Below are 24,163 nucleotides of genomic sequence, written 5' to 3'. Positions count from 1 at the left end.
GCCGACGCACTAATGCACTTTGTCATAATGAAGTGCCGAGTCTAATTCATGAAATGGTCAGCGGACGGACGGACGGATGGACAGAGTGAAAGATATGGCAAGTGAGGCTCAGGCCCGAGTAGCCGTGACCGTGGATTCAACGCTCATCTTATGGAGGTATTTTTGGTGAAGCTGGTCACTCAATTGCTTGAATACAAAGTACGTATTGATTGATTCAACGTCAGGCTCAAAGGCAATTAATTGAGGCTGAGCGCCGACATTTCAACCTTGCTTTAACATGACCGAACAGCGGAGGACAAACGTCTTCGTTCGTGATTGGAACGAGATCCGCTCCCGCTTATGTTCTACCGTCCCGAACGTGGCCCCGTCGTCTACGTTCTTGCCTTTTGGCTCGGTCCTCTCCGCCTTGTCACTCGAGGGGATTCCGAGCCGAATCCTCGACCGAGATGGGGAGAATGGAAAGTGCTTGGCGCAGCGAGTCGGCGACTCAAAACTTGGCTAAGTTTGCAGCCGTCCTCCTCGCTTGCCTCGGTCTCTCTCCAAGTATCTCTTATTTCTTCTTCTTCTTGAAATTTCTCTGAGGAGATTATCCCCAGGTAAGCTTGTTACCTCTGCCAGCTTGCGTCAGCAGCTCTTCCTTCCCCCCGCACCCGCACTGACCACAGAGAGATGAAGAGGGGGGGGGGGGGGGGGGGTGATAGAGGGAGCGTTGGGGGCGGGGGGCCGGCAGCGGGTCTAAGTCGTGACAAATGGCCAAGGATGGGAAGGGGGAGCGGCGTCGGTGTCGGGGGCTGGTGAGTGGCCACTAACAAACCGTGACAACATCATAAGGCTGAGCAGATGACTCGGCGGGGTGGGGGCTGAGCGGAGTTGCTCAGAGCTGTTATCCGGCAATGGGGGCCCACGTACCCCACATGTGCCTCCCCACCAGGTCATCAGACACGCTGCTGCTCGCAAAGCAAATCAACGGAGAGCATTTCAACATTTGCATCAAGGGTTAGGGTGCTTTTGTTCTATTTCCTCAAGTGGTTGCACAGATGAAGTCCTCTCAATCCAGATGCATTTTGAAGTCAATGTTTAGCACTTATAAAATGTGTGTATGACTTGTGCCATAAATGAAGTTGCCACTGCTTGATGAAACTTGTCAGAAAGTTAAAGCATTAGAATGACAAGATTTTGTTTTTATTATGGATCTGGTTTCTGAAGAGACGATAGCCTCCACGTGGACGTTGTCAGCAAATGTTCTGAGGATTTCATCAAATTTGGAGATTTTGTACATGGCCGAGTGCACACTAGATGCCTTCAAGGCTTTTGCTTTGCACTGAGGCATTTGAGTGGAGATCAACTGGATGAAGATTGGAGCCATTCTGGCAAAACCTGCTCAAACGCGTACTCGTGAGTGCCATGAAAATATTTCACTCGGACCAATTCTTTGTTTTGTTTTTTCCTCGCTCACGGTTTTGTCTGCGGTAAATCAAAGACGGGGCCTTTGAGTCGGCAGCCCGTTCCGAGAGCTCGGCTCGGGGGGAAGCGCGCTACGACAAAAAAAATGCATTCTCTGAAGTATTAATTAAGCCGTTATCGGCCCTTTGTGCTCTGCAATTCCCAGAAAAGCAAGCGGCAGCATGAGGCGAGAGGGAGGCGTGGCCGCGTCACACCCCGACCGCTGGGGGGGGGGGGGCGTGGGAGCGCCACTGAATTCATTAACAGCTACGTGGAGCAGATCTTGCTTTCCAAAGGTGTGAAGGTGTTCTGCTCCAAAACAGCTGCAGCGAGCGGCTTGATATCATCTCAAGCTTCGGCATTCATCTCACCCAATGTCCAGGTTATTCAAGTTCACGCAAACTCACACGTATTATTGAGTGGAAAGCAAAAAAATCAAGGTTCAGCTTTGATGTATTAGCAAATAAAGTCGAATGTTTCCGCTAATGTGGCATTTTATGCACATGCTGTGACAGCTTGAGCTTTCTAATCACTAATGCCCAATTAAATCTGGAATGAAAATGCCAGAGGAATACATAAATGGCAAAGGGCAAGAAGGGGCCGTCCCATATCGCCATCGGCAGGCAGGCAGGCAGGCAGGCGTCTAAGGCCTTGTTTGTCTTCTCCTGAGTGGCCCGTGTCGTATACGGCACCTTAACGATGACGATAATTAGACGCTGATGATGGAGGCGTCGTAACGCTTTGGCTAGCAACAAACCGGAAGATGCCGCAAAGAAAATGGGCGCTCGAAATGAGGGGCCGGCTGGACGGATGGCTTCTAAAAGGCAGCGGTGAGCGCCATCGTGAACTTCCCTTGGAGTCGCTTCAACGCAATTAGTCTGCCTTTGCTCTGAGCCCTCGTGGGTGGACGATTCCTCCCCGTGGCCCTCCGTTATTACGCCGGGGGATAAACACAGACCTGAGCGTGTGCGTAAACAATCAGGGTGAAAAATGATTCAAGCGCCACCAGCAAAAGAGATAATTGATGCCTAACAGTGTGCACACATGCATATGCTTAAGGGACGTGTGTATGGGGGGGTAAGAGGTGAATTAAAGGCACATTGACTGTGTGGCAGCTGATGTGATATATGAGGAGTAGCTTGGCGCAGCTCCCGATTCATCTCGCGCAGAAAGGGATTGACAAAATGATGTGAAATCCCAAGACCACCATCTACTGGTGGTTGTGTGTCACTCGAGTTGTTTCCAAATGCAAAACATGACAGACGAGTCGGGGGGGTCACGTGGCGGTAATGTCAGAGGGGGAACCTTGGTAAGGTGCTAAATGTGCTAATGTTACCTTGCGTTATCTGATCTTGTTGGCACCTTCCTTCTGCTATTTTTGTACGCCGTGATAAATGAGATGTGATATGCTGTGATCCTAATTAACATGAAGGCGCGCGAGTTTCAAGGGAAATGCCGCTAATTCCCTTCACCGTACTTTTTCACAACTTTTATCGATTAAATTCACTGCCAGCCATTTTATGGACATTTTTGAGCATATGCAGCGAGCGAATCTAGCAAATGAACTCACACATGTTGTGGCAAGGCGCTTTGTTGCAGCTTGGTGCTCTGGACGGCAAACCATTTGGAAACTCGGTGCGCGTCAACGACATCCGCTCTTTTCGTAACATTGTCAGTGCGCACCTGCGCACCGCTCGTGCGCTTGTCATCACACTTTTCATCTGTTTGCTTGTTGTCTCAACTAAATTGATCTTGTTATGTCAGTGACATTCAGTTTGGGCGGCCGTGAGATGAAGAAATGGCTTCTTTAGCTAACGGCCTGGCGTTTGCTTCAAAATGTGCTGGCAATCTGTGACGGTGTTGGTGTTTCAATTTCCTTGCGTGTTGTTGAGCTTGTGCCCAACATCTGCGATCAACCGCAGCAACTTGCTCAAGATGCTCCGTAAGCACTTCAGCACAACCGCTTTTGCTCTTCTTGTTCCCCCCCCCCCCCCCCATTTTTCTTTCTTTAAGTGGAACCTGGATTCTGACACCCATTAAAAGAGCAAAACATCAAGCGAGGGAAGCGCAGCGCAGCGCTCTCTCTCTCTCGCTCGCTCGCTCGCTCGGAGCCGCGGTCACGGCGCAGGCACGAGGTGCGCTTGTTATCTTTGTGTTTTGCCGCCAGCTCGTTGGCATCAAGATAATCAATTATGGATCAAATGAGGGCTTCCTTCTCATTCATGCCACTTGTTTTATTCATGCCGACTGTCCTTCCGTGCTCCAAAGAATGAGAATCTCTCGGGTCACACTGATTTACTTTTGTAAGGTTTGACTTCACAATATTTGCCTCTGTTGTTCAACAAAACATTGACGTAACTTATGGGCTTCAGCTCATGCCTTTTTGTGCTTGCTGGGTGTCGCCCACTTTTCCTTGTCTTTGAATACTGGCTGGCTCACTGGCTGGCTCGCTCGGCGGTCCGTGCCGCTCGTCCATAATTGATGGAAGCGGCCAGCCCGGTGCTGCGTGGCCACTTCTCGCTGCAATCGGAAGCAGGTGTCAATAAGTGCAGGAAGTGAAAACTGGCACCGAGCTCAGGTGAGTCGGCCTCTTCAGTGTTGGATGTCCCTCGGCGAACGCTCAGGATGCAAACGTTGCCGCACCTCCGCTTTGCCTTTGCTCCTCTTTAGCAAATATGGTCGGTGGCATGGGCCTTTTTATGCAAATGTTGACCGATCTCAGGTGTTTCCGTTTCCGGCTTCACGTGGTGGCTGGGTTGCCTTCTCTCGTCCGGGTTTGATCTCCACCCGTTCAATCGGTTCCCAGCTGTTCATCTCTCAGCCGTGAAGAGAGTTGCGAAGTCGCTGCATCAGCAACTGCTGTGAAAATCCAAATATCAATAAGCTCTTATAGCTCTTATTAAGGGAAATGCCCAAATCCGAGTGTTTCTTTTTGTTTGCCAATAGCACTCAACCACTTAAAGTTGGCGGCTCGTTTGACATGTACATTAGTCGATGCTTTTTGCCTCTATTTGCCTTTAGCCTTTCTTCCCTCGCTGCCGATAGATAGTGACACAGTCCATCCTCATTTATTTTTGAGGTGATTGACGGGGCTCGACCACGCTTAAATAAGAAGCCCAGCGGAGTCGCACGCAGTCACATGAATGTTTAATGAGGCGAGCAGCGCGGAGAACGGAGAAACTTTGAGTTACTTGCCGTCTTTCAAAGTTCCAAACAACAACCACAACTTTCACGTGGAAAAAATGCAACTCAAAGTTAATTGATATGAAATGTGCCAAAGGATCTGGCGGGTGCTCATGTTTGTCTGGAATTTGTAAACTTTTGGACTACTCGATGTGATGACGCGATAGTAATAAGATTCTCAGCCACCTGCTTCACCTTGGTGGCATTGGATCACCTGGCAGGAAGGAAATCATGTTGAAATTGGCCAGGAGATGAGGGAGCGAGATGTGACGGTGAGTGATTGCGCTGTGAGAATTATTATTGATGATTCAGGCTGCGTAAATTATTAATGGAGAGTGAAAGGCATTGTCTCTCCGACATTCGATACTGACAGAGATCAATGCGCTGGCATGGACCCAAAGACAACCGGGAGAAGTGCAAAGAAGAAGGAAAGAGAGGCCAGGTAGACTTGATGCAGATGGGACTTCCTCAGATGGGACTTTGGCAGAAAGGCTTAAGAAGGACAGCCAGGCGGCCGTCCGTCGGCGAGGCGGCCGTCCGTCGGCGAGGCGGCCGTCCGTCGGCGAGGCAGCCGTCGGCGAGGCGGCCGTCGGCGAGGCGGCCGTCGCTGAGGCACTGATACCAATACCACGGTCTTCTTCCTCCTATCCAAGAACTAAAGATGCATGATCCCCAAAAACAGTTTATAGACGTGACATGTTTTCTCTTTGGTTCCTCTTTGAAGCAGTCCATCTGAGATGAGCTTGGGGCCAACATAGCCGGTAGTGTTTCTGTGTTGTTGATGCGTGACGTTAGCGTGGCGTGCTCGCCTGTTTGCAACGTTGCAGGCGTCATGTTCAAAACAAGAGAATTTTGCATTCTGTTTTGATTGACGCAACGTCCCATTTCCATTGGAACGAAAGTTTACGTGTGCACGTTTGTCCGTGTGTCGAGGGAGCGGTTAGACGCTCAGGAGTCCAATCTGATCCTAAGCGACAGCCTGCCACGGCCGCTCAACTCCCCAAATACCATCCGCATCATCACACATGTACACACTGTTTGGCACGGTGGGGGCTCGGAGGGCCTAGCTCGGAGGGCTCCGGTCGCATTGTCACCACAGCGAGCTAATGACGCAGCCGCCCGCCACACCTGATATGTTTTTGTCTTTTCCACTTTGTGAGCATTGGCTTTTGTCCTGTCGCTGCAGGCCCTGGTTTTGGCACCTCGTTTGCTGCAAGTTGTCAGGTGGTGTCACGTTCGTGTGTTCTGCTGTCTATCCCCCTACAACCCACAGCGTCCCGGCAGAGTGTCGCCGGCGCCCCCCCACCACCACCACCATCACTAAAGGCAGTGCTGAGGGTGCTCCCTTTCTCCGCAACATTGCGGCACCTTTAAGGCCAGGATGAAAGCGGCTGCCGTATTCCTAACTATTTACCAACGAAAGAAAGTAACAAGCAAAGATGATGTCTATTTGCATCACGTTTTCAGTCGTAAGTGTGTGCTCTGGGTGTTCCGTCGCGCCGGCCGTATCTGGGGTTGCCTGTCGCCTCTGAGATTTAACACAAAGCGACACGTCCGATTGAGCCTCTGCTGAAGTGCTAACCGGCTGTCTGCGCCCTTTATGGCCGGCCGATAGAGCGAGAGGCGCTCTATTAACCTCCATCACCCCTCTGCTCCGACCCGAGCCTCCCTTCAAACGTGGCAGCCGGCTGACATAGGGCTCGCTGGGGATGAGCAGCTGAGGAGAGCCTTTTGACACCAAACGTCACATTGCTTCCAACGACTCAGGTCAGGCGATATTTCTGTGGCAGAGTGAGATTGCTGCCGTTACGAGAAACGTATCCGTGTCCTGATGGCGGTGGTGATGTGAGCAGGGGGGGGGGGGGGACGTAGCTACCACACAACACATCTTCATTGATGCGGTGCACTGTGTTGAAGGCTGACGTAGAGGCGCTGTTCCCACATCTGTTCACTATGGCTATCTTCAGAGAGAGCAACCCTGCTCCAGAGGATCGGAACCGGACCGCAAACGATCGTATCTACACTAGACGCTCACACACCGGCTCCTGCTCCAGCTGCTGGAATTTTTTATCGGTACATACCGTAATGGTATCTCGTAGTGAGGTGATTTTTTTGCCCGTGGGCCTTGAATGTGCCGCACAATGTCTGGCCTACCCGTAAAAGTCGATGCCCGTTTATTGTAGCACAGCATCAATCCTTGTAAATATTTCACGTCTGCAGTGTTGTTTCCTACGCAGACACAGTTGTCAAACTTAAATTGCCTCTGGAATCATCGAGATTACCAATGGTTGACGATTATCTGTGGGCGTAAAAATTGAATTGTTTGTGCAGCACGTAAAAGAATGAACTAATGGATGAAAAAGATTTTCAGCTCTTCTCTCAGTTTCTATCCATTTGTCAGAGGCAAATGATTCCCTTCTCAGAATTTCTGTGGACAGCCCAGCCGGTTGGTCTTTCTTTTTTGCTTCTTTGATGACATGCGGTGAGGCTCGTTTGAGATGATGAGTAATAAGGGACGAGCTGCGGACACCGAGGCAAGGAGAAAGGGTCCTCTGCGCACGCACAGACGAGATTTGATATCTCCTCAATAGCTTTTCTCCCGTGCGTCCATGGACCTTGCTATGACGCTGAGTGGAAAATGCATGATTGAGCTCCCTGAAATGGTCGCAGGAAATCATTTGGTGGTGAACTAACCTTGAACATCGCCATTCTTCTGTAGCTGATCGCCATCAGTGGTAATCAATGAACAGAGGAGCCTCAGGCTCCCGACTGTTAGCGACGACGCTTGCCGTCGCTTGTCGGCTTGCTTACGGCGCGGCTCAACAAAGAAAAGGCGCGATGGCTTTCCTCTCGTGATCATTCAAAAGAAATCGCCTCAATCCAGCATCACGCTTGACTACCAACGAATGGTTGAAAGCAACAGCAACCGTCTTGAAGGCCGAAAGCAAGAATGAGAAACGAGAAGATTGCAGTCTTGCTGCGTTCAAATAATAACGAGAAAAGATTTCCTGGCAATAGAAAAGCAACGAGCGGAGCAAAGCCGCCCCGCTCGGGCCTGACGTCCATGTGCAAAGCTATCGGTGAAATGGCACGCATTCAACGTGACCAAATGTGTGCAGTGAGCTGAGTAAATATGCATGGCTGCCCTTGAATGCGGCGGCAGCGGCGGCAGCGGCGGGCGGGCGGGCGGGCGAGATGCGCCCGAGCAGCTGTGCTGCATGTCATCAAACCCTGACACATTTCACACATTTCAACTGCAGCAACCCAAACACCCGCAAGTCCGTTTTGGCCACATGACTTGGCGTGCAAGCAGCCGTATGTTTAATGGACAGCCGACGTGTGCAGCTCGAGTCGCGCTCTGGCATCGTTGACCCTTCTTTCCACGGCTCAATAGTCTAAATTGTTGGAATAATACTCATGGCAGTCATTTGGGTATTTGCAAGTCCAATTGGATGTGGACGCCGCCAATCCGGTCTGATGATTGGAATGAAGTCCGACGTGACCGGTGATAAGATCTCTCTGTTACTGCTCTGCTTTTATGTTGATACCCCAACACGCCACCTATATCTCCCCCTCCCCATTGCCTGAGTCTGACGGCCTGATCAATTCCCCATCAAATGGTAATGCTGAGCTTTAACTCAAGTGTGGCATCTTAATTAGAACGCTAACTGCACGGCGTCGCGCTCATTGACTGTGGCGCCCGCCGACGGACGCTTCTCATTGACACACTGCCAACACTCAGGCGGGATGCAGAGAAAGACTGAATAGAGCAGAAATAAACAGCTCTAAAACCATGCTTGTGTTTTGGTCGTGATCAGGTGCAAATTGGCTTGTTTTGCCAAAGCTGCCCCAACTCTTTCAGAAAAGTGTCTCACGTGAGACTAAGCACATTCAAAAAGAAACATGATCAGTTTGTGGATGTGTGTGTGTGTGCGCGTGTGCGTGTGTGTGTGTGTGTGTGTGTGTGTGTGTGTGTGTGTGTGTGTGTGTGTGTGCCTGGACGGCTGGCGAGCAAGAGTGTGGAATGAAATATTCAAATGTTTGCGTGCATTTCACACTTGACCTGCAGAAGGACAAAGCGCAAAGGTGAGGCCAAAGTCAAAGTAGGGCCGATTGGCAGCGTTGATCAAATTGAGCTTGGTGAGATCTGCGGCTGATGTGCGTGTCCGCCGATCCTCTCCGAGGACGCCTCTACATGCAGGTGCTTCATCAATTGAAGTTCAAAGTTTGTTTCCAACCTTGTTATTCTTCTACTTATTATGTCTACCTGCGAGAGGCTGATTCAAGTTGCCTGGAAGCTTTGCTTGTCAAATGACTGCTAGTCCCCAAATGATCCCATAAAAGCCTTTTGAAACGACTCATGAAACCTTTGCTGCTGCAAAACCATCTACGCATGCATGTGGAGGAGCGAGCTGGCAACTTATTGATGCCATTCATATTTAAAAAAACAATTCATGGACGTGTCCTGTTCCTGTAGTGTGTGCGTGCGTGCGTGCGCGCGTGTGAAGTAAGCATGCATCAATGCTGGGATTTCAACTCATTCTGTCAACAGCGCCATCAGATAATCAGCTGAATCAGCATACACGCACGCTCGCAGAGTGCACACGGATCTGGCGGCGCAGACGTCTTTTTAATGAGCCCCTCCTCCCCCCCAGACACAAGCGTCACTTAGTTGTTCGTTTCTTGCCTCTGCGGTGGCTTTGAAATGTCAAGATGGAGACACCTCCCCATATGATGCTGATGCTGGTGCGGGAGCAAGTCATGTTCATGTCCTTTTGCTGGCCCATAGTAACGTCTTGCTTTCGAAGATGACCACAAATTCGTGGCATTAGCAATTGCTGATCGTCGTTACGAGTTAACTTACAAATTTCGCGTTTTCCTTCCAAACCTCGTCATCTCTTGATGCCGAGACATCCGTCGAGGTGGACTTGCGTTAGGAGCAGAGAGACACTTGAGACTTGTCAGACCTCCTTGGGGGGGGGGGCTTATGCAAAAAGATGTCAACTAAAGTAGTCATGTGATGTTGTTATTCATTATTGTTGAAGCACTCATTGATTGATTTCTGTATGTCTATAGAATCCACACACACGCAAATTGCAAAAATAAAAGACAACTGGGTTTAACTTGGAAAAAGAAACCACTCAACACCTGGCACAAGACCCAAAGGCAATACATGCATACACGCATACAACAAATCACCCACAGTGAGCGTTTTCCTTAGATTGTGACCATGGTTTCCCTCGGTTCTGGCTGGAAAACCTGTGGAGAGTGAGGATACCCAAATCAGCCCCCTAATACAGTCCTTCTTCGAGATGGCCAGTTGAGTTTCTGTCCCGAGGCCAACTCTCCTGGCTACTGCCGCCTGCCACTTGAGCCTCCGCTGCTTGCTCCCTTACCCCCGCAGATAAGCATTAAGGCCAAGAAGACGAGGCGGTCAGTGAGACACAAAGCTTGCGACCCGTCTCTGCTCATTTCACTCGATCAGGTGTGCATTCGCGGCGGCCAAAGTGACAGCTGTCAGCGGCACGGAGGGCGCCCCTCCCTCCGTCCCGCTGGCCTCGTCTCGCCTTTGCCCTTGAGGAAAGGAGTCGGAGACTAGGAGTGCAAAGTGGCGGAAAGCCGTGTTAAAGCACAATTGCGGAAAGGCAGAAACGTCAGATTTTAAGGGGGAGAGAGATTATGACGCCTCGTTCGCCGAGAAGCCGACTGAACAAGTTCCACGACTGGTGTTGATTCCAAAACTCAAACTCCATGTTTTCCTTTTGCGTGTGGGAGAGAAAATCAAAATCATTTGTTGGATATGCGTGACGAGACGCAGTGACTGTGGCGGGACAAATCGTGGCTCGCACCTCCTTACGGTACCCTCCTGAGCATTGGACAGTTCCTGCCTGAGAAGAACACCTTTGTGCTGGAGAACCCTCCCTACACACCAGACCTGGCTCCTTGGATTTGAATTATTGTCAGGATCTGGCACAGTGCTTTGTATTTGATGACTTTTTTTGTTCTGCCAACTATTGCGTGGGTTTTGCCGTACACCTCGGAAGTGCAGTCATATCATTTGGCCTCCAGTTACCCTCAGAGCAAATTGTCCTTTCCGTTTTTTGCGTGTGTGTGAGGAGCGCTGTCTGCTGGTGACTTTGAGAACTTCAAGAGCCACCTTGGCCTCTTCTCTCCATACATGTCTTGCAATAATATTAAATGTCTGGACAAACTTTATTAATACGTTGCATTTTTTGCTCAATTTGAACATATAAAAGATCACGCAACAATTTCGTGTCACGCCTTGACAAAATATTTGGAGATTTTTATTTCAGAAAATACATAGGATGGATTTAAAACAGATTTGTAAGCAACCTTTGTTTGATGCTATTCTTCAGTATTATGTGTGTGAGTTGGAATGCTTTTTTCCCCGCTGTTTATCTGCCTGAGAGCTGGGGGGGGGGGCGCCGTTGTGCGCTCTGCATGTACAAAATCTCCAAATTTGATGAAATCCTCAGAACATTTGCTGACAACGTCCACGTGGAGGCTATCGTCTCTTCAGAAACCAGATCCATGATAAAAACAAACTCTTGTTATTCTAATGCTTTAACTTTCTGACAAGTTTCATCAAGCAGTGGCAACTTCATTTATGGCACAAGTCATACACACATTTTATAACTGATAAACATTGACTTCAAAATGCATCTGGATTCAGGGGTGTCAGCTGTCCATGAAAGGACCCAACCGGGAGCCCCGTAGGGGTCCCAAATCACAAATCGATGGCAAGCGAACATCTCAGGACTCAGGGGCCTTAAGAGTTGCCTCCAAATACTGAGCATTTCATATTCGCTCAGCCCAACAATGAATAGCAGCCGGAGCAGCAACAACATTCAGCTTGTCATGCGGCCATCGGAAGCTACGCTACGCATGCCCTGATAAGTCTGCGCATGAATAAATAACAAACGCACGCGAGTCAGTGTCTTGATTCCTAGACACACTCATGCACTTTTAATGGAATCCCTTTGGAAAACGCCAGCCGGGATCCGGCTGCCAACCCCAACCTTTTGTGCACGAGAGGGCCATCTCAAGTGTGCGGGAGGTGTGAAGAACCATCATCTGCCGACCCAGGGGTCCCATTTGAACTTGCCAAAAGGAGGCTAAGCAAATGGTCCCAAGACCCCTAAAACTCCAAGGCCTGGCATGAAAGCGCAATCTCCGACATGCTGCACGACTGCTCAGGGAAATTGAAGATTTCACGCTTACCTAACATTCCAACGCGTCTCTGGTCATTAAAATATGGTCAGAATCTTTGTCATCTCTGCACCTGTTCCATTTCATAGTGATGCTGCTCCCGCCCACCTTAAAATAATATTCAATCAAACAATTCAATCATGAAATGGAACACTTGTTTTTTTCCTTTGATGTGAAATTAAAGCAACAGATTATTACAGCAGTTCGCTTATATAACTGACATTCAAATAGTGTTGAAGGTAAAAAAATATTTTTTTTCTTGCACAGTATTAACATTTCATTGGAAATTCAATGCAAAAGTGTTATGCCACATTTGCGACACAATTTCCTCTTTCCAAACATTTTGGCTTTTAAAAACTTCCAGTCCAAAGGATACAAAAAGGGCTGTTGTGCGTGGAAGTGATTTATTTGGTGAAATACTGGCTAAATAAAAAATGAAACGACACAGCAGCAGCTGCTCCATATTTTTTACGAGAGCACTTAAAAGGGAGAATGCAGAGGAAATACAGTAGCTGTGTGTGCGTGTGTGTGTGTGTGTGGGGGGACGCTCGTGTTTGCTGTTGTGTTACATGAGCTTACATGAGTAGAGGAGCAAATGTATGCGGTTTTGGCATATGGTTGATTTATTTATTCATTTATTTATTTGTTCTCTTGTGAAGGGCATTACATCTGAATTATGGAACAGTCCCCTTTCTCTCCTTAAGTAAAAAATAACATCTGTCCAGCAAATGGAGAGCTTAGTGTTTTTGTATAATTAATGGTAAAAGCCTCCAGAGTCGCACATAAAATATACATCTTCTACCTGCACGGGACCCCCACAACAAAGAGCAGAAGAATGAAGAGTGGAGTAGAGCAGTCCAAGGAGAGAAAGCAAACATAAAAGCAGAAATCTCAGAAAGTCCTCGGTCACATTATGAGCATCGGGTCATGAAACTTTTTAGTCTTTGTTGTTATTGAGACATTTGTAATGTTACGTTTCAATACAGGGAGGCACGGTGGAGCACTGGTTCGCACGTCTGCCTCACTGATAGGAGGATGCGGGTTCGATTCCACCTCCGGCCCTTCCTGTTTGGAGTATGCATGTTTTCCCCGGGCACTCCAAAAAACATGCTTGGTAGGCAGATCGAGTTCTCCAAATTGCCCCAAATGCAGATAGTTGTTTGTCTCTGTGTGCCCTGCAATTGGCTGGTAACTGGTTCAGGGTGTCCCCCGCCTACTGACCGATGACTGCTGGTATAAGCTCCGTGGGGACAAGCGGTATAGAAAATGGATGGATCTTTCAATATGTTACTAGTAAATATTGTGTGCTAAATATTATGTAGTATTCCACTTCCAGGGATTGTTGTTGACATACAAAAGTTTGCAATAGCAGTGCGGGCATGTCAAATCAGTAGGTTTTTATCGGTCATCTCCAAATTGCAACGTCTCTTACTTCTGAAAGTCTGTATTTCACAATGTTGTTTGTGACAGGTCAACACTTGAAAGAGTGGCACTTTCTAAGAGTGGATGGATGGATGGATGGATGGATGGATGGATGGATGGATGGATGGATGGATGGATGGATGGATGGATGGATGGATGGATGGATGGATGGATGGATGGATGGATGGATGGATGGATGGATGGATGGATGGATATATGGCTTCTGCTTCTTCTGCTGCTGCTTCTGTCTGTTATATTACTATTAGATATAACATTTAGATCGTTTGTTTAAATAAAGTATTAGCCTACATCCACTATTATTGTACATTTGAGTACATACAAGTACAAATAACAATATTTTCAATGTTTTGTGCCTTTCAAGTTTATTTGTATTTTTTTATATCTGTCATTGGATTTCATATGATACTCATAGCTCAACTTAATTGTGACTTCTGTTGGTTGTGTAGTAAAAATAATTGAAAGACTTTCATCCTCCAGTCAGACGAGGGCGCTGTCCGCGGACATGCCAACAGCTCTCCTAGGGAAGTCCTTCAATTGGCCGCTCGGGGCAGTCAACAGCCCTTCCGGCTTCGCCGCCATTACAGAAAACAGGTACGAATTTACTGGAATTGAAATCCGACAAAACCCGTTTATAATCTCAACCATCCGTCGTTTTATCCTCGCTACATTGAATTTAAAACACTCCTCTGGTGTCGCTTAACCTTCGTGTTGCACACTTTGTGCCATCCAATTTTCAAGTGGCGTGTTTGAACACAGATTCCTGTAAAGGCTACTTGAATGGTTTAGCAAACACAACACACACACGCGCTCACTACACGATACGATATAAGATGTTTCCAGATGAACCTGGTGTGATTTCCTTGAGCGAGGAGGCATCTCGTTTTGTTTAACGAGCACGTTAGCGGTCAAGCGAGGCCAGTGCTCGCTTCATCATGTCAATTTGCTGTGGCATTACTGTCGCAAGCGTCAAGTGGTCGTCTCGTTGAAATCTGAAACTGTCGCCCTTGGTTGGAAAATATACAATAACTGTCTGGTTGATCCCCGTGTTGTGAATTGTTAGTAGTTTGATTTTCAACGTTCAAAAACAGGTTAGATCAAGGATGCACGAAATATTTCATTCCTGCTAGAGTTGTGTAACCTTAATTTCCACGAATTCGGGTTAACACATTGATTCAAAGGAAAAACTGGAAACATTCCCCAGGTGATCCGATCTCCATCTGGTTGCGCATCGACAATGTCAGCTGATGTCCGTTTGTGCTTTGCAGACATGGCTATTCGCTACCCGATGGCCGTTGGCCTCAACAAAGGCCACAAAGTCACCAAAAACGTCACGGCGCCCAAACACAGCCGCCGACGCGGGGTAAGTTTTTCCTGCTGTGACCAGATTCTAGTTCAAGTGTTGTGTCGCTGTTTTTGCACAACCACGTCTTTTGCATTTGTCCAGCGTCTGACCAAGCACAGCAAGTTTGTGCGGGACATGATCCGTGAGGTGTGTGGCTTTGCTCCCTACGAGAGGCGAGCCATGGAGCTGCTTAAAGTGTCCAAGGATAAGCGGGCACTCAAGTTCATCAAGAAAAGGGTGACGTCCACCTCCCGCCTCTTTGTTTATAAGAAAATGCTGACAATAGTTCACGTTGAACAATTGGCAACTGCTTAAGCCATGGACAGTTGTCTCTGCATACGATCCAAATGTGTTTTGTGGCAACAAAAAGTAAAGCCACTTGGAGAAGCTGCCATTGTGGCACACAACCATTGTCATCTTGACAACATCAGCTGCTTGAGACTCCATCTTGTAAAGTCTCAGCTGAGCTGACATTTAATCATCCATACCATTAATTGTGTATTTTTTCCTGGACTGTGTTTTCCTAAACACGAGTCTGTGATTGCCTCCGAGACAAGATCGCTTCTTCTCAAAGCAAGCAATTGATTTTTGTTTTCTCGCCGTCCAACTCTTGTGCAGATTGGCACCCACATCCGCGCCAAGAGAAAGCGTGAGGAGCTGAGCAACGTGCTGGCTGCCATGAGGAAGGCCGCCGCCAAGAAGGACTAATTTGTCTTGAAATAAATTTTTGATGCGTTATCACTGGAGTCCATTTTTCCACACTGTGTATTTCAGGAATGAGAATTTTCTGCGTGTTTTTATCCGTCGAAAAAAATGCTCACCAGCACGAGGATCATGCCAGGGAAATAGACAAGCCCAACGGGATCAAGAACTGCTTCAGATGGGCATGGCTCGAGCCCAGCAGCGTCATTGTACAACTCGGAACACAGACCGTAACCACGTGCCTGACGGTAAAGTCGATGTCCCGGGGAAGGTTTGGTGTATTTTCTGTCAAGACATGATCAACTATGGAGGTCACGCCGCAAGGAATATTAAGGATCACATCAAAACCAAAACCCACAAAGGTACTTTTTTACTTTTACAAGCATGTGGGTTTAGAAAGTAACATGTTACATGTCAGCTAATGTTAAGCTGTTGTCATGATATTGTCACATATATCTCAAATCTCTTGTCAGTATAGAGAAGGATTTGCCAAAAGACTGCATTTCATTGATGGTTGGTTTCCTTAAATCTGTGGAAACGACGGACACAGTAAAGCGGTAAACTTGAGATGACAAAAATAATAAACTACTTTCATATATAAAAGGGTGGGGGTGTTGCCCTCATGTCAGATTCCGATCTTAGATTTATGCCTCGTTCGATTAACGTATTTAAAACATTTGATGTTCTCACTGTCCACCCAGGGCTTACTCTGGCTTCCTGGATGAATTTTCACAATTCATGGCTGATCTAGTGACAAATGCGGATAATATAATCTTGGGCGATTTTAATATTCACATGAATTTACCGTCAGAGCCAAAGCGGCTAAACAAACAACATGTTTATTCGACCCGCTTCCAGCCCAACTATTTAAAGAATTATTTCAAATCTTAGGACCGTCTGTCTTAAATATAATTAATCTGTCTGTCTCCTCTGGGATAGTGCCAACAGCTTTTAAAATAATAATAATAGGACGAATTATAGTTTCAAGTTTCATGATTTTTTTTTTTTCATTATTCAGTTTGACAGTGCAGGTAGGTCATAAATAATACATTATAAGACCGAAGCTGCGGGCCGTATGAAATCTGACCGGGGGCCGGATTTGGCCCGCGGGCCGGAGTCTGGATATGCCTAAACCGGACAAGGGCGCTTCTGCATCCGGAAGCGAAGGCCAAATTCAAGGCTCTGCTTTTGCAACCCTTGAGAGAGAAACGCTGCCAGACCAGCTCCATAGAAAATCTACCGCAGGTACGTTTTGCTTTTAGCACTCCAACTCAAATTCGTCTGCATCGCTTTGCTCCTGCTCTTCCACTGACGCCTTCGCGTTTTGAAATTCTACTTACCGCTGGTAACATCAGTCAGAAGACGAATGATCAAAGTAAAAGCAGCGTTTGCCAGGCGGCTTTCATGGAAGACGACATAAATCGGATATTTACCGGTGAGAGGATGAATTCTGAGGAGAGAGGGAAAAAAAAAAAAAGAAACCATTATGAAAGGGGCTTTGCGAGCTGTGGAGAGAATAGCATTCATAACACACAGTTCATTGGTGGACATGTAGTACTTGACCAATTTAATTCATTAAAAAGCCAAACGCTACTTCGTTCTCTTCCTTTTTTGTACATTGCATTTGTTTGCCATCCATGTGAGTGAGTTGGAAGAAAATCTGCTTCCAGTTTGTCGTTTTGGTGGTTGCGTCCTCTAGTGCTGCTGACTCTTTGGAAAAAGTGCAAGTCAGCATCACATCCTCTTCCTGGCGCCTATTTGAAGGACCTGGCTGGATAAGGCTGATCCAGTCATGGCCTGCCTTTCAATTTGAAATATTTTTCTCGTCTGGAATTTCCAGTAATCCATGACTGGATTTATTTGTATGTAATTGATGATGATGATGAATCGTGTGGTCATTTTTCACACAAAGACGTTTTGGCGGCAGGTGGGAAGATGAACGAGTTTGCTGTCCTCCACACGGGCCGCAAGATGCCCCTCATTGGACTGGGCACCTGGAAGAGCTCGCCGGGACAGGTGAGGCACCAAACCCCGCGAGACCTTTACAATGCGCTCGTGGATCGGGGGCTCGATTGGGCTACGTTTGTGTTTACCAGGTAAAAGAGGCGGTCAAGTGCGCCCTGAAGGCGGGCTACCGCCACATTGACTGCGCCGCCGTCTACGGCAACGAGGCCGAGATCGGACAAGCGTTCGCCGAGAGCTTTGCGCAGCCCAACGTGAGACGCGCACGCGTGACGGCTCACGTGTACGCGCGCGGATGCAAAGGCACCGAGTCGGCGTTTGTCCCATTTGTCAGGGCTTGCGGCGGGAGGACGTCTTTGTCACGTCCAAATTGTGGAACACGTGCCACCACCCCGAGGACGTGGAGCCCGCCCTTCAGCGAACCTTGCGCGACCTTCAACTTGACTACTTGGACCTCTACCTCATCCACTGGCCCATGGCCTTTCGGTGCGAATGTAAATTTGGCCGGCAAATGCGGACTAATGTGTTGAAGCGAGGCTCTTTGTACTGGCACGCAGGCGAGGGAAGGAGGCGTTCCCCAAGGCGGGCAGCGGCTCGCTGCTGTACGACCTGGTAGACTACCGGGCCACTTGGGGTGCCATGGAGCAGCTGCTCCGCAAAGGCCTGCTGCGACACATCGGCCTGTCCAACTTCAACAAACGGCAGCTGGACCACGTGCTGGCTGCCGCCCACGTCAAGCCCGCCGTCGTGCAGGTCCCAAAAGAAAAGAATATGCAGAAATGACAATGCCTCTTTGAAGAGCGACACCTGACACAAGAGTGTGATAAGACCAAGGTGGTTTGACTTTGTGCGCTTGCGTGGCCACGCACGTAGGTGGAGAGCCACCCGTACCTGGTGCAGACGGAGCTGCTAGCGCACTGCCGCTCGCTGGGCGTGGTAATGACGGCCTACAGCCCGCTGGGCTCGCCCGACCGTGCCTGGAAGCGCCCCGACGAGCTGGCGCTCATGGACGAGCCCGTCCTGGCCACCCTGGCTGCAAAGTACTGCAAGTCACCCGCTCAGGTCCTGCTCAGGTCAGCCCCGCCCGCTTGCTCAATAAAACCAAGAAAAGTTGGCTGAGCGCTAAGCGCGCTTCTCCCGTGCGCAGGTGGCAGACGCAACGCGGCGTCGTGGCCGTTCCCAAGAGCGTCACGCCCTCGCATATCCGACAGAACCTGCAAGTACGTGTGCAGGCACTAGTTGAAAATCATCAAGATGCATGAAAAAACATACATTTTACATAAAGGGACAAAAAATGTGACAATGTACACAAGACAAATGTTAGAAAAGACCTCCGATTCTTGTAACGAGTAAATAGAAATGCACAAATCTGAGGGAAAAAAAAGAGGCCAATAGGTAAAAATACACATTTGAAAGAAAAACAATACATGCAAAAATTGTATTCATAAATAATATAGATGTGTGCAGGTATTGGATGAAACATTTCCAAACATTCAGGTGTGTGCGCATTTGAATCTTGGTGAAAATGCCAATTTCTGCTATTTTTCGTTTTGGAGGTGTTTGACTTCACCTTGTCAGAAGAGGAGATGACCAGCCTGGCGGCGCTCAACAAAAACTGGCGTTACATCCTACCCGTCATTGAAGTAAGTCCAGTTTGGACATGTCTCCTTTCCATTTCATGCTTGATGGCAATCGCCAAAGCGCGCCTTGGCCTTCAGGTGGCGCTGCCAACATTTGCTGCGATAACCAAGTCAACAACCATGTTGATAAAACTTTGATGCCACGTTGGTGGTGGTGTTCAGGTGGACGGGAAGCTGGTCCCCCGGGACGCAGGGCATCCCCATTACCCCTTTAGCGACCCCTACTGACAGCACGAGGCACGTGCTTTCATCAGGTTCCGCCTCAAACCAAGCCTTTTTTTTTTTTTTTTAAATAAACAGGTAAAAACATTCTGTCCTTAGCTAAATGTTTAATTTTGGTAATGAATCGATTTTCCTTATAGAAGCCGATATCAGTCCATAAAATCTTCAATCGATCTGTAAGCCACATAAAACTTCTGGTTGTAAAACCCGTGTGCCATTTAGAAGCAATAGCTCATTCTGCCAATTACAAATCAAGATCATTGAGAAAGCATGTTGTTAATCAAAAGCAATGACACCAAACACCATGGCTGCAAAATATTGCGCCAGTAACACGAAAGGAATCGTGCCAGTGTCCCGGTCGGGAAGGGAAAGAGAAGACGATCCTCCGCCCGGAAATTGCACGTCCACAACGAGCAGTCACGTGTGTGCCTCGCTCACTCTGGCCGCCTTTGTTCGACCGATGAGCTGCGTGAGCAAATTTTAGATGAGATGTGAGAATATGAGGATGAGAGTTTGTGACATAGTGTGTCCAAGAGCGAAAGATGCTATGGGAGTGAAAAAGAGTTGAGTACGGATGAATGAAGTTTAGAGAGTGACTGAGATTGTGAAAGGGACAATGAGTGTGAAGGTGTGTGAGCAAGTAAGATTGTGTGTGTGCATGTACACCACAGCGTGTGCCTCACCTCCATGGTTTGGTGCAGCGTGACGTAAGCATAGGTGGACAGGCCCAGGCTGGCGATGATGTCGTCACGTTTCCTGCGGCTGTTTCTCGCCAAACGGCGTGTGACGGCCAGCCGCCGCCGCAGCAGGTCGTTCAGAGCCAAGGAGGGCACGTGTAGCGCCGCCGACCAGACGTCGGTGTCGGTCTGCGCTGCCGCGTCTTTAAAACGCTCGCCGGGCGATGGCGAGGAGGAAGGGAGGGACTCGCGGCCGAAAGATCCGGCGCGTGACACAGGAGTGCCGGACGCCGACGAGGCTGTCCACGACGGCCTCGTCGCGTCCCAGTCTTCCGTCCTGGCCTCGGATGAATAACGCTTGCGCGCCGCTGCCGACCCAACAGCTTCCGATACCACCTCGTCGTCCAGCAGGTGCTCCGACACCTGAGTGAGAGAGGAAGTGTGCTTGTGTCATTAAGGTTCACTGCCAGACACTGGCTGAGACAAGTGTGTGCCAAATTTCGTGGATTTCGGATTTCGTGTGTGACTCGTCGAGAAACAGAGGGATGAACGAGTGAGCACACACAGGCACGCTTGCGTGTGCGCACGCGATACGTCCGCTGCTGCCCCGGTGACACGTTTCTGTCCGTTCGGTGCTTTCGAAATCACTTTCGTAGTCGACCGTTTGGACTGAGTCTCCGTCACAGCGCTCGTCCGGCACCTGTGCACAAGTGAGCACGCGTGACGAGGTTGCAACACGCCGGCGGTACCCAACCTCGTCAGAATGTTTGAGAGATTGAAAAGAACAAAAAAAACAACCTGCATTGGTTCTTCTGATGTGTTTCTGAAGTGGGCGGAGCCAACATCTTCCAAGGTCTTGACGTCCACATCAAGGTCGGCTGCGAGAAAACATTCCGACAAGTCTGCTTTGCTGCACATCAACGGTGTGTGTGCATAAAGGTGCGGGCGCGCCGCTCACATTGCGAGGGCTCTCGGCTGGACTCGGCGGCGTCACATCCGAGCGGGAAAAGTTCTTCCAGCGAGAGAATCTCCTCCGGGGCTGACCCGGACAAATCAGAGGAGGGTGCCGGTGGGACGGAGAAGCAGCACCCTGAAGGGTTGAGGCGGACTTCAGCTCGGGGGCTAAAGCAGGGACTGTTTCTGCAGGGGGGGTGGGCTGGAGGGGAGGCTGACCTCAGACTTTTTTGGCTGAGCATCTGGGAGGGGAAAAAACAGCCATTTGCTGTTAATTTGGGTGGCTCGCAGAAAATGGTTCGAGGATAAAGACCCGCTCAAGTGCGCTCTCCCACCGGCTCCAGGGCATCTTCTTCATCGCTGTCCATGCTTTGGCTCCACGAGAACCAGGACCTGGAACCTGCCTGAGGCGACCCGGTCGCCTCGGCCCCCACCGAGGGTGTCGTACCCCGACCGCTTGGCCGCAATGGGGGGTGCGCTGAGGCCGAGCCCGGGATGGAGGTACGAGATTCCGCTTCTCGCTGACGGCCGAAGACGCGGCTCTCTTTCTGAGCCAGCTTCTTCAGGGTGGATGCCTGCGGGGACGGCTGCCGTCTGAGCAACGGGAAGATCAAAAAGGAGAACGTTAAAATTGGACAAAAATCGAAGCAAAACACAAAAAGTCTGAAGAAGAGGAGGAGGAGCAATTTAAAACACACTTGTCCTCGTGCGGCATTGGAGGCGGCGGCTTCTTCAGGAAGCGTCCTCCTCCGACTTTGGACGGTGAGGGAGACACGGCGACAGCGCCTTGTCCTTCCCGAGACGAGTCGAGCAGGGACACGTCCGACGACACGTCGCTGCCGCTTGGGGGAGACACTCGCCTTTGGGCGTCCTGCCGATGAGATCGCGACGCACGCGCGTCTTGAGAATTAATTCAGAGCCCAATAGAAAGCGGAGGGATTCAAGGTCAAATGATCTTCAAGGAGGAGATTACAAAACCTCTCACGCAAACATTTCAAACCATCATTTGAAAGTCTAGTACTAGTTTAAAAGCCTCATGTCTAAATAACTTGGGACTCCAACCTTTGTTTGACACGCTAACCCGCTGATTAAATCCGGATTTGAAAGCCTAACATTTAAAAATGGGGCTTCAAAACCTGAAATTGAAATCTAAATTTATATTCCAAACTAATGTCAAACCTTAACGTCGACCTTTAACACTAACCGCAAGCTTGCGTTGCAATTGTAATGCGCTGCCCCATTCTAAAGCTTCACCTTGCCTTAAGCCTGCCTATGTTGAGCCGATATCTATCTGCATGGCGATTGCCACGCATACTGACCGCACGCATACTGACCGCATGAGCTGCTCGGTTGTGGCCGTGGTGGCTTTTGTTGCTCCTGGCGGCCAGCTGCGCCCGAGCCCGCTCGAGAGCGTCACTTGTGCCGCCTCGCCGCCACATCTCGGTGCATTCGCGGCTGAGCGGAGGCTAACTGCTTGCTCTTGTCACTTCTTGTGAAGAGCCCGCCATCTAACATAGAGGAAATGCGTCGGTCGTTTATCCTTTTCACGGCCACCGTGATACACTTTCAATCGTTTTCTTCGTCAATGAAAAGAGTGTTCGCGTCCTTCGTCGCCATGGAGGTTTACTTCTTCGTCTCCAACAAGACGTGGTTTTTTTTCTCCGGTTATTTTATACGCTTTATCGTCACCGTCTGGTCGGGAGGGCGAATTGCACGATGGCTCATTGGAAAAAATTGAAACCATTTGGTACCTCTGCTTTGAAACCCCCGTCTGTATCCTTCAATTTATTTAAAACCCTAACCATATTATCAAACCCTAATTTGGATCACTACATTTAGACCTTTTCCCTGTCTTGAAAGCAATTTTTGGTTTTTGAATGAATCAATGCACGCTGTCGTGACATGTTGCCACTATTCTAATCCTGCGTAATCCCAGCCCCATCTAACCGGGGCTGGGGGAATATTGGCAAACGAGGCAGGATTAGCAAACGGGGGTATGCGTGCAATCGAAAAGAAATAAATTATATAATACAATACAGTCCATTTACATCTTTATTCATACAGTGATTTTGCAACAGCTGTTGCCCCAACAGCTGAGCGGTCAAAACATCAATCTGGATAGCATGCTCGGTTTTGTTCAGGGTTACATTGGCACAGCAGGTGCACACTCAGATGTGCTATACGCCCCCCAACACAGCATTGTTCGCCATAAGAGGGGGGGGGGGGGGGTTTCATCTCAGAAACGGCTTCGTGTGGTCTATGATAAAACGAGGCTACTCGAGCGAGGCAGCGTTGGTGGTCCAGGTGGTGGGTGTGACCCTTCCGGAAGTCAATGATAATCTCCTTGGTCTTGTTGACGTTCAGCAGAAGGTTGTTGTCCCTGCACCACGCGGCCAAAAGGTCGACCTCCGATCTGTAGCGAGTCTCGTCGCTGCCGGTGATCAGACCCACCGCGGTCGTGTCGTCGGCATATTTCAGCACGCGGTTGCTGCCGTAGGTCACGGTGCAGTCATGCGTCAGCAGGGTGAAGAGCAGCGGACTGAGCACGCAGCCCTGAGGGGCCCCCGTGCTCAGCGTGATGCTGCCGGCCGGAGACATTGTCGCCCACACGCACTACTTGAGGCCTCTGACAGAGGAAGTCCAGTAGCCAGTTGCAAAGGGAGGTTCTGAGTTTGCAAATGAGACGCTGTGGAACAATGGTGTTGAATGCAGAACTGAAGTCCACAAACAGCAATCTCACATACGAGTCCCTGTTCTCCAGGTGGGTGAGGGCAGAACAGATGGCATCCTCAGAGGACCGATTGGGTCGGAAGTAGCGGCTCGGTGGCGTTTCTCCCACATCCTGTTTATGCTTGGTAGATTGTCCAAATGTACATGACATTGAATGAAATTTCTATTGATTGCCCAGCCCTACCGGCCGTTTTTGGATACATCGTTTCACCAATCCAGTCCTCGTGTTGGGAATGGGTCAACGGTTGGGATCATTATGCGTTCATTCCCCATTTCCCAATCACTGCACTGTGCAAGCTTTTGAATGACCAGCCTGGGAGATTCACAATGAGACGGGCTGTGGCGCTTTGTCTGCCAACATTTTTTTTTTTTTTTTTATGTCCACACTGTTAATCCGTGTTCAGACCGTTGACTACATGTAACAGGATTGGACATGCTAACTGCGGCTGCCAGCTGTTGACGGACGGCACTGGGCGGGGCGGGGCGGGCGCCGATTGGTTGCGCGGGCTTAGTATCCGGCCCCGAAAGCGCCGCTTTAGCGCAGAGTGCCACAGCAGCCCGAGAGGATGAGCAGGATGCCGAGACGGGACGGAGAGCTGTAGAGGTGCTGCGCACCAGCAGGAAGTTACTTTTCT

The 24,163-nt window shown here is 49.2% G+C and overlaps 3 protein-coding genes across 5 annotated transcripts; 2 read left to right on the top strand and 1 right to left on the bottom strand.

Moving 5' to 3' along the window:
- Nucleotides 1–13,778: 13,778 nt before the first annotated feature.
- On the top strand, nucleotides 13,779–15,379 carry rpl36 (ribosomal protein L36). Its single transcript, XM_085927884.1, has 4 exons — nucleotides 13,779–13,890; nucleotides 14,565–14,659; nucleotides 14,744–14,878; nucleotides 15,260–15,379. The coding sequence occupies exons 2-4, from the start codon at nucleotides 14,567–14,569 to the stop codon at nucleotides 15,347–15,349; spliced, it is 318 nt and encodes a 105-aa protein (XP_085784010.1). The 5' UTR covers nucleotides 13,779–13,890; nucleotides 14,565–14,566; the 3' UTR covers nucleotides 15,350–15,379.
- On the bottom strand, nucleotides 15,243–22,429 carry c13h19orf44 (chromosome 13 C19orf44 homolog). 3 transcript variants are annotated; one of them, XM_085927880.1, is made up of 8 exons: nucleotides 22,133–22,429; nucleotides 21,497–21,669; nucleotides 21,134–21,392; nucleotides 20,803–21,040; nucleotides 20,643–20,722; nucleotides 20,410–20,544; nucleotides 19,851–20,267; nucleotides 15,243–16,793 (listed from the first exon to the last, which is right to left on the bottom strand). In XM_085927880.1, the coding sequence occupies exons 1-8, from the start codon at nucleotides 22,235–22,237 to the stop codon at nucleotides 16,773–16,775; spliced, it is 1,428 nt and encodes a 475-aa protein (XP_085784006.1). In that variant the 5' UTR covers nucleotides 22,238–22,429; the 3' UTR covers nucleotides 15,243–16,772. The 3 variants fall into 3 exon arrangements, with proteins under 3 accessions (XP_085784006.1, XP_085784007.1, XP_085784005.1); XM_085927879.1 differs by lacking the exon at nucleotides 15,243–16,793 and adding an exon at nucleotides 18,085–19,632; XM_085927881.1 differs by lacking the exons at nucleotides 15,243–16,793; nucleotides 20,410–20,544 and adding an exon at nucleotides 18,080–19,632.
- Nucleotides 16,397–19,427, top strand: LOC147046738 (aldo-keto reductase family 1 member A1-B-like). The gene is made up of 9 exons (XM_085927882.1): nucleotides 16,397–16,588; nucleotides 17,271–17,359; nucleotides 17,440–17,559; nucleotides 17,640–17,791; nucleotides 17,863–18,058; nucleotides 18,179–18,378; nucleotides 18,453–18,525; nucleotides 18,862–18,948; nucleotides 19,108–19,427. The coding sequence occupies exons 1-9, from the start codon at nucleotides 16,468–16,470 to the stop codon at nucleotides 19,171–19,173; spliced, it is 1,104 nt and encodes a 367-aa protein (XP_085784008.1). The 5' UTR covers nucleotides 16,397–16,467; the 3' UTR covers nucleotides 19,174–19,427.
- Nucleotides 22,430–24,163: the final 1,734 nt, after the last annotated feature.

Source organism: Syngnathus leptorhynchus, chromosome 13 (genome assembly GCF_054491065.1).
Source record: "Syngnathus leptorhynchus isolate UIUO chromosome 13, UIUO_Slep, whole genome shotgun sequence".
Lineage (NCBI taxonomy): Eukaryota > Metazoa > Chordata > Actinopteri > Syngnathiformes > Syngnathidae > Syngnathus > Syngnathus leptorhynchus.
This window is presented reverse-complemented; position numbering and strand designations above follow the sequence as displayed.

What these genes read in the sequence shown, in the direction of transcription:
- c13h19orf44 (XM_085927879.1), bottom strand. Translation starts at nt 22,237, where the DNA reads ATGTGGCGGCGAGGCGGCACAAGTGACGCTCTCGAGCGGGCTCGGGCG. An exon ending in CCAATGCCGCACGAGGACAA is followed by an intron (nt 21,393 to 21,496) that starts GTGTGTTTTAAA and finishes CCCGTTGCTCAG; the next exon opens with ACGGCAGCCGTCCCCGCAGG. An exon ending in CAGCCGAGAGCCCTCGCAAT is followed by an intron (nt 20,723 to 20,802) that starts GTGAGCGGCGCG and finishes GTTTTCTCGCAG; the next exon opens with CCGACCTTGATGTGGACGTC.
- LOC147046738 (XM_085927882.1), top strand. Translation starts at nt 16,468, where the DNA reads ATGCCTAAACCGGACAAGGGCGCTTCTGCATCCGGAAGCGAAGGCCAA. An exon ending in AGAGCTTTGCGCAGCCCAAC is followed by an intron (nt 17,560 to 17,639) that starts GTGAGACGCGCA and finishes CCCATTTGTCAG; the next exon opens with GGCTTGCGGCGGGAGGACGT. An exon ending in CCCGCTCAGGTCCTGCTCAG is followed by an intron (nt 18,379 to 18,452) that starts GTCAGCCCCGCC and finishes TCCCGTGCGCAG; the next exon opens with GTGGCAGACGCAACGCGGCG.
- rpl36 (XM_085927884.1), top strand. Translation starts at nt 14,567, where the DNA reads ATGGCTATTCGCTACCCGATGGCCGTTGGCCTCAACAAAGGCCACAAA. An exon ending in AACACAGCCGCCGACGCGGG is followed by an intron (nt 14,660 to 14,743) that starts GTAAGTTTTTCC and finishes GCATTTGTCCAG; the next exon opens with CGTCTGACCAAGCACAGCAA. An exon ending in TCAAGTTCATCAAGAAAAGG is followed by an intron (nt 14,879 to 15,259) that starts GTGACGTCCACC and finishes ACTCTTGTGCAG; the next exon opens with ATTGGCACCCACATCCGCGC.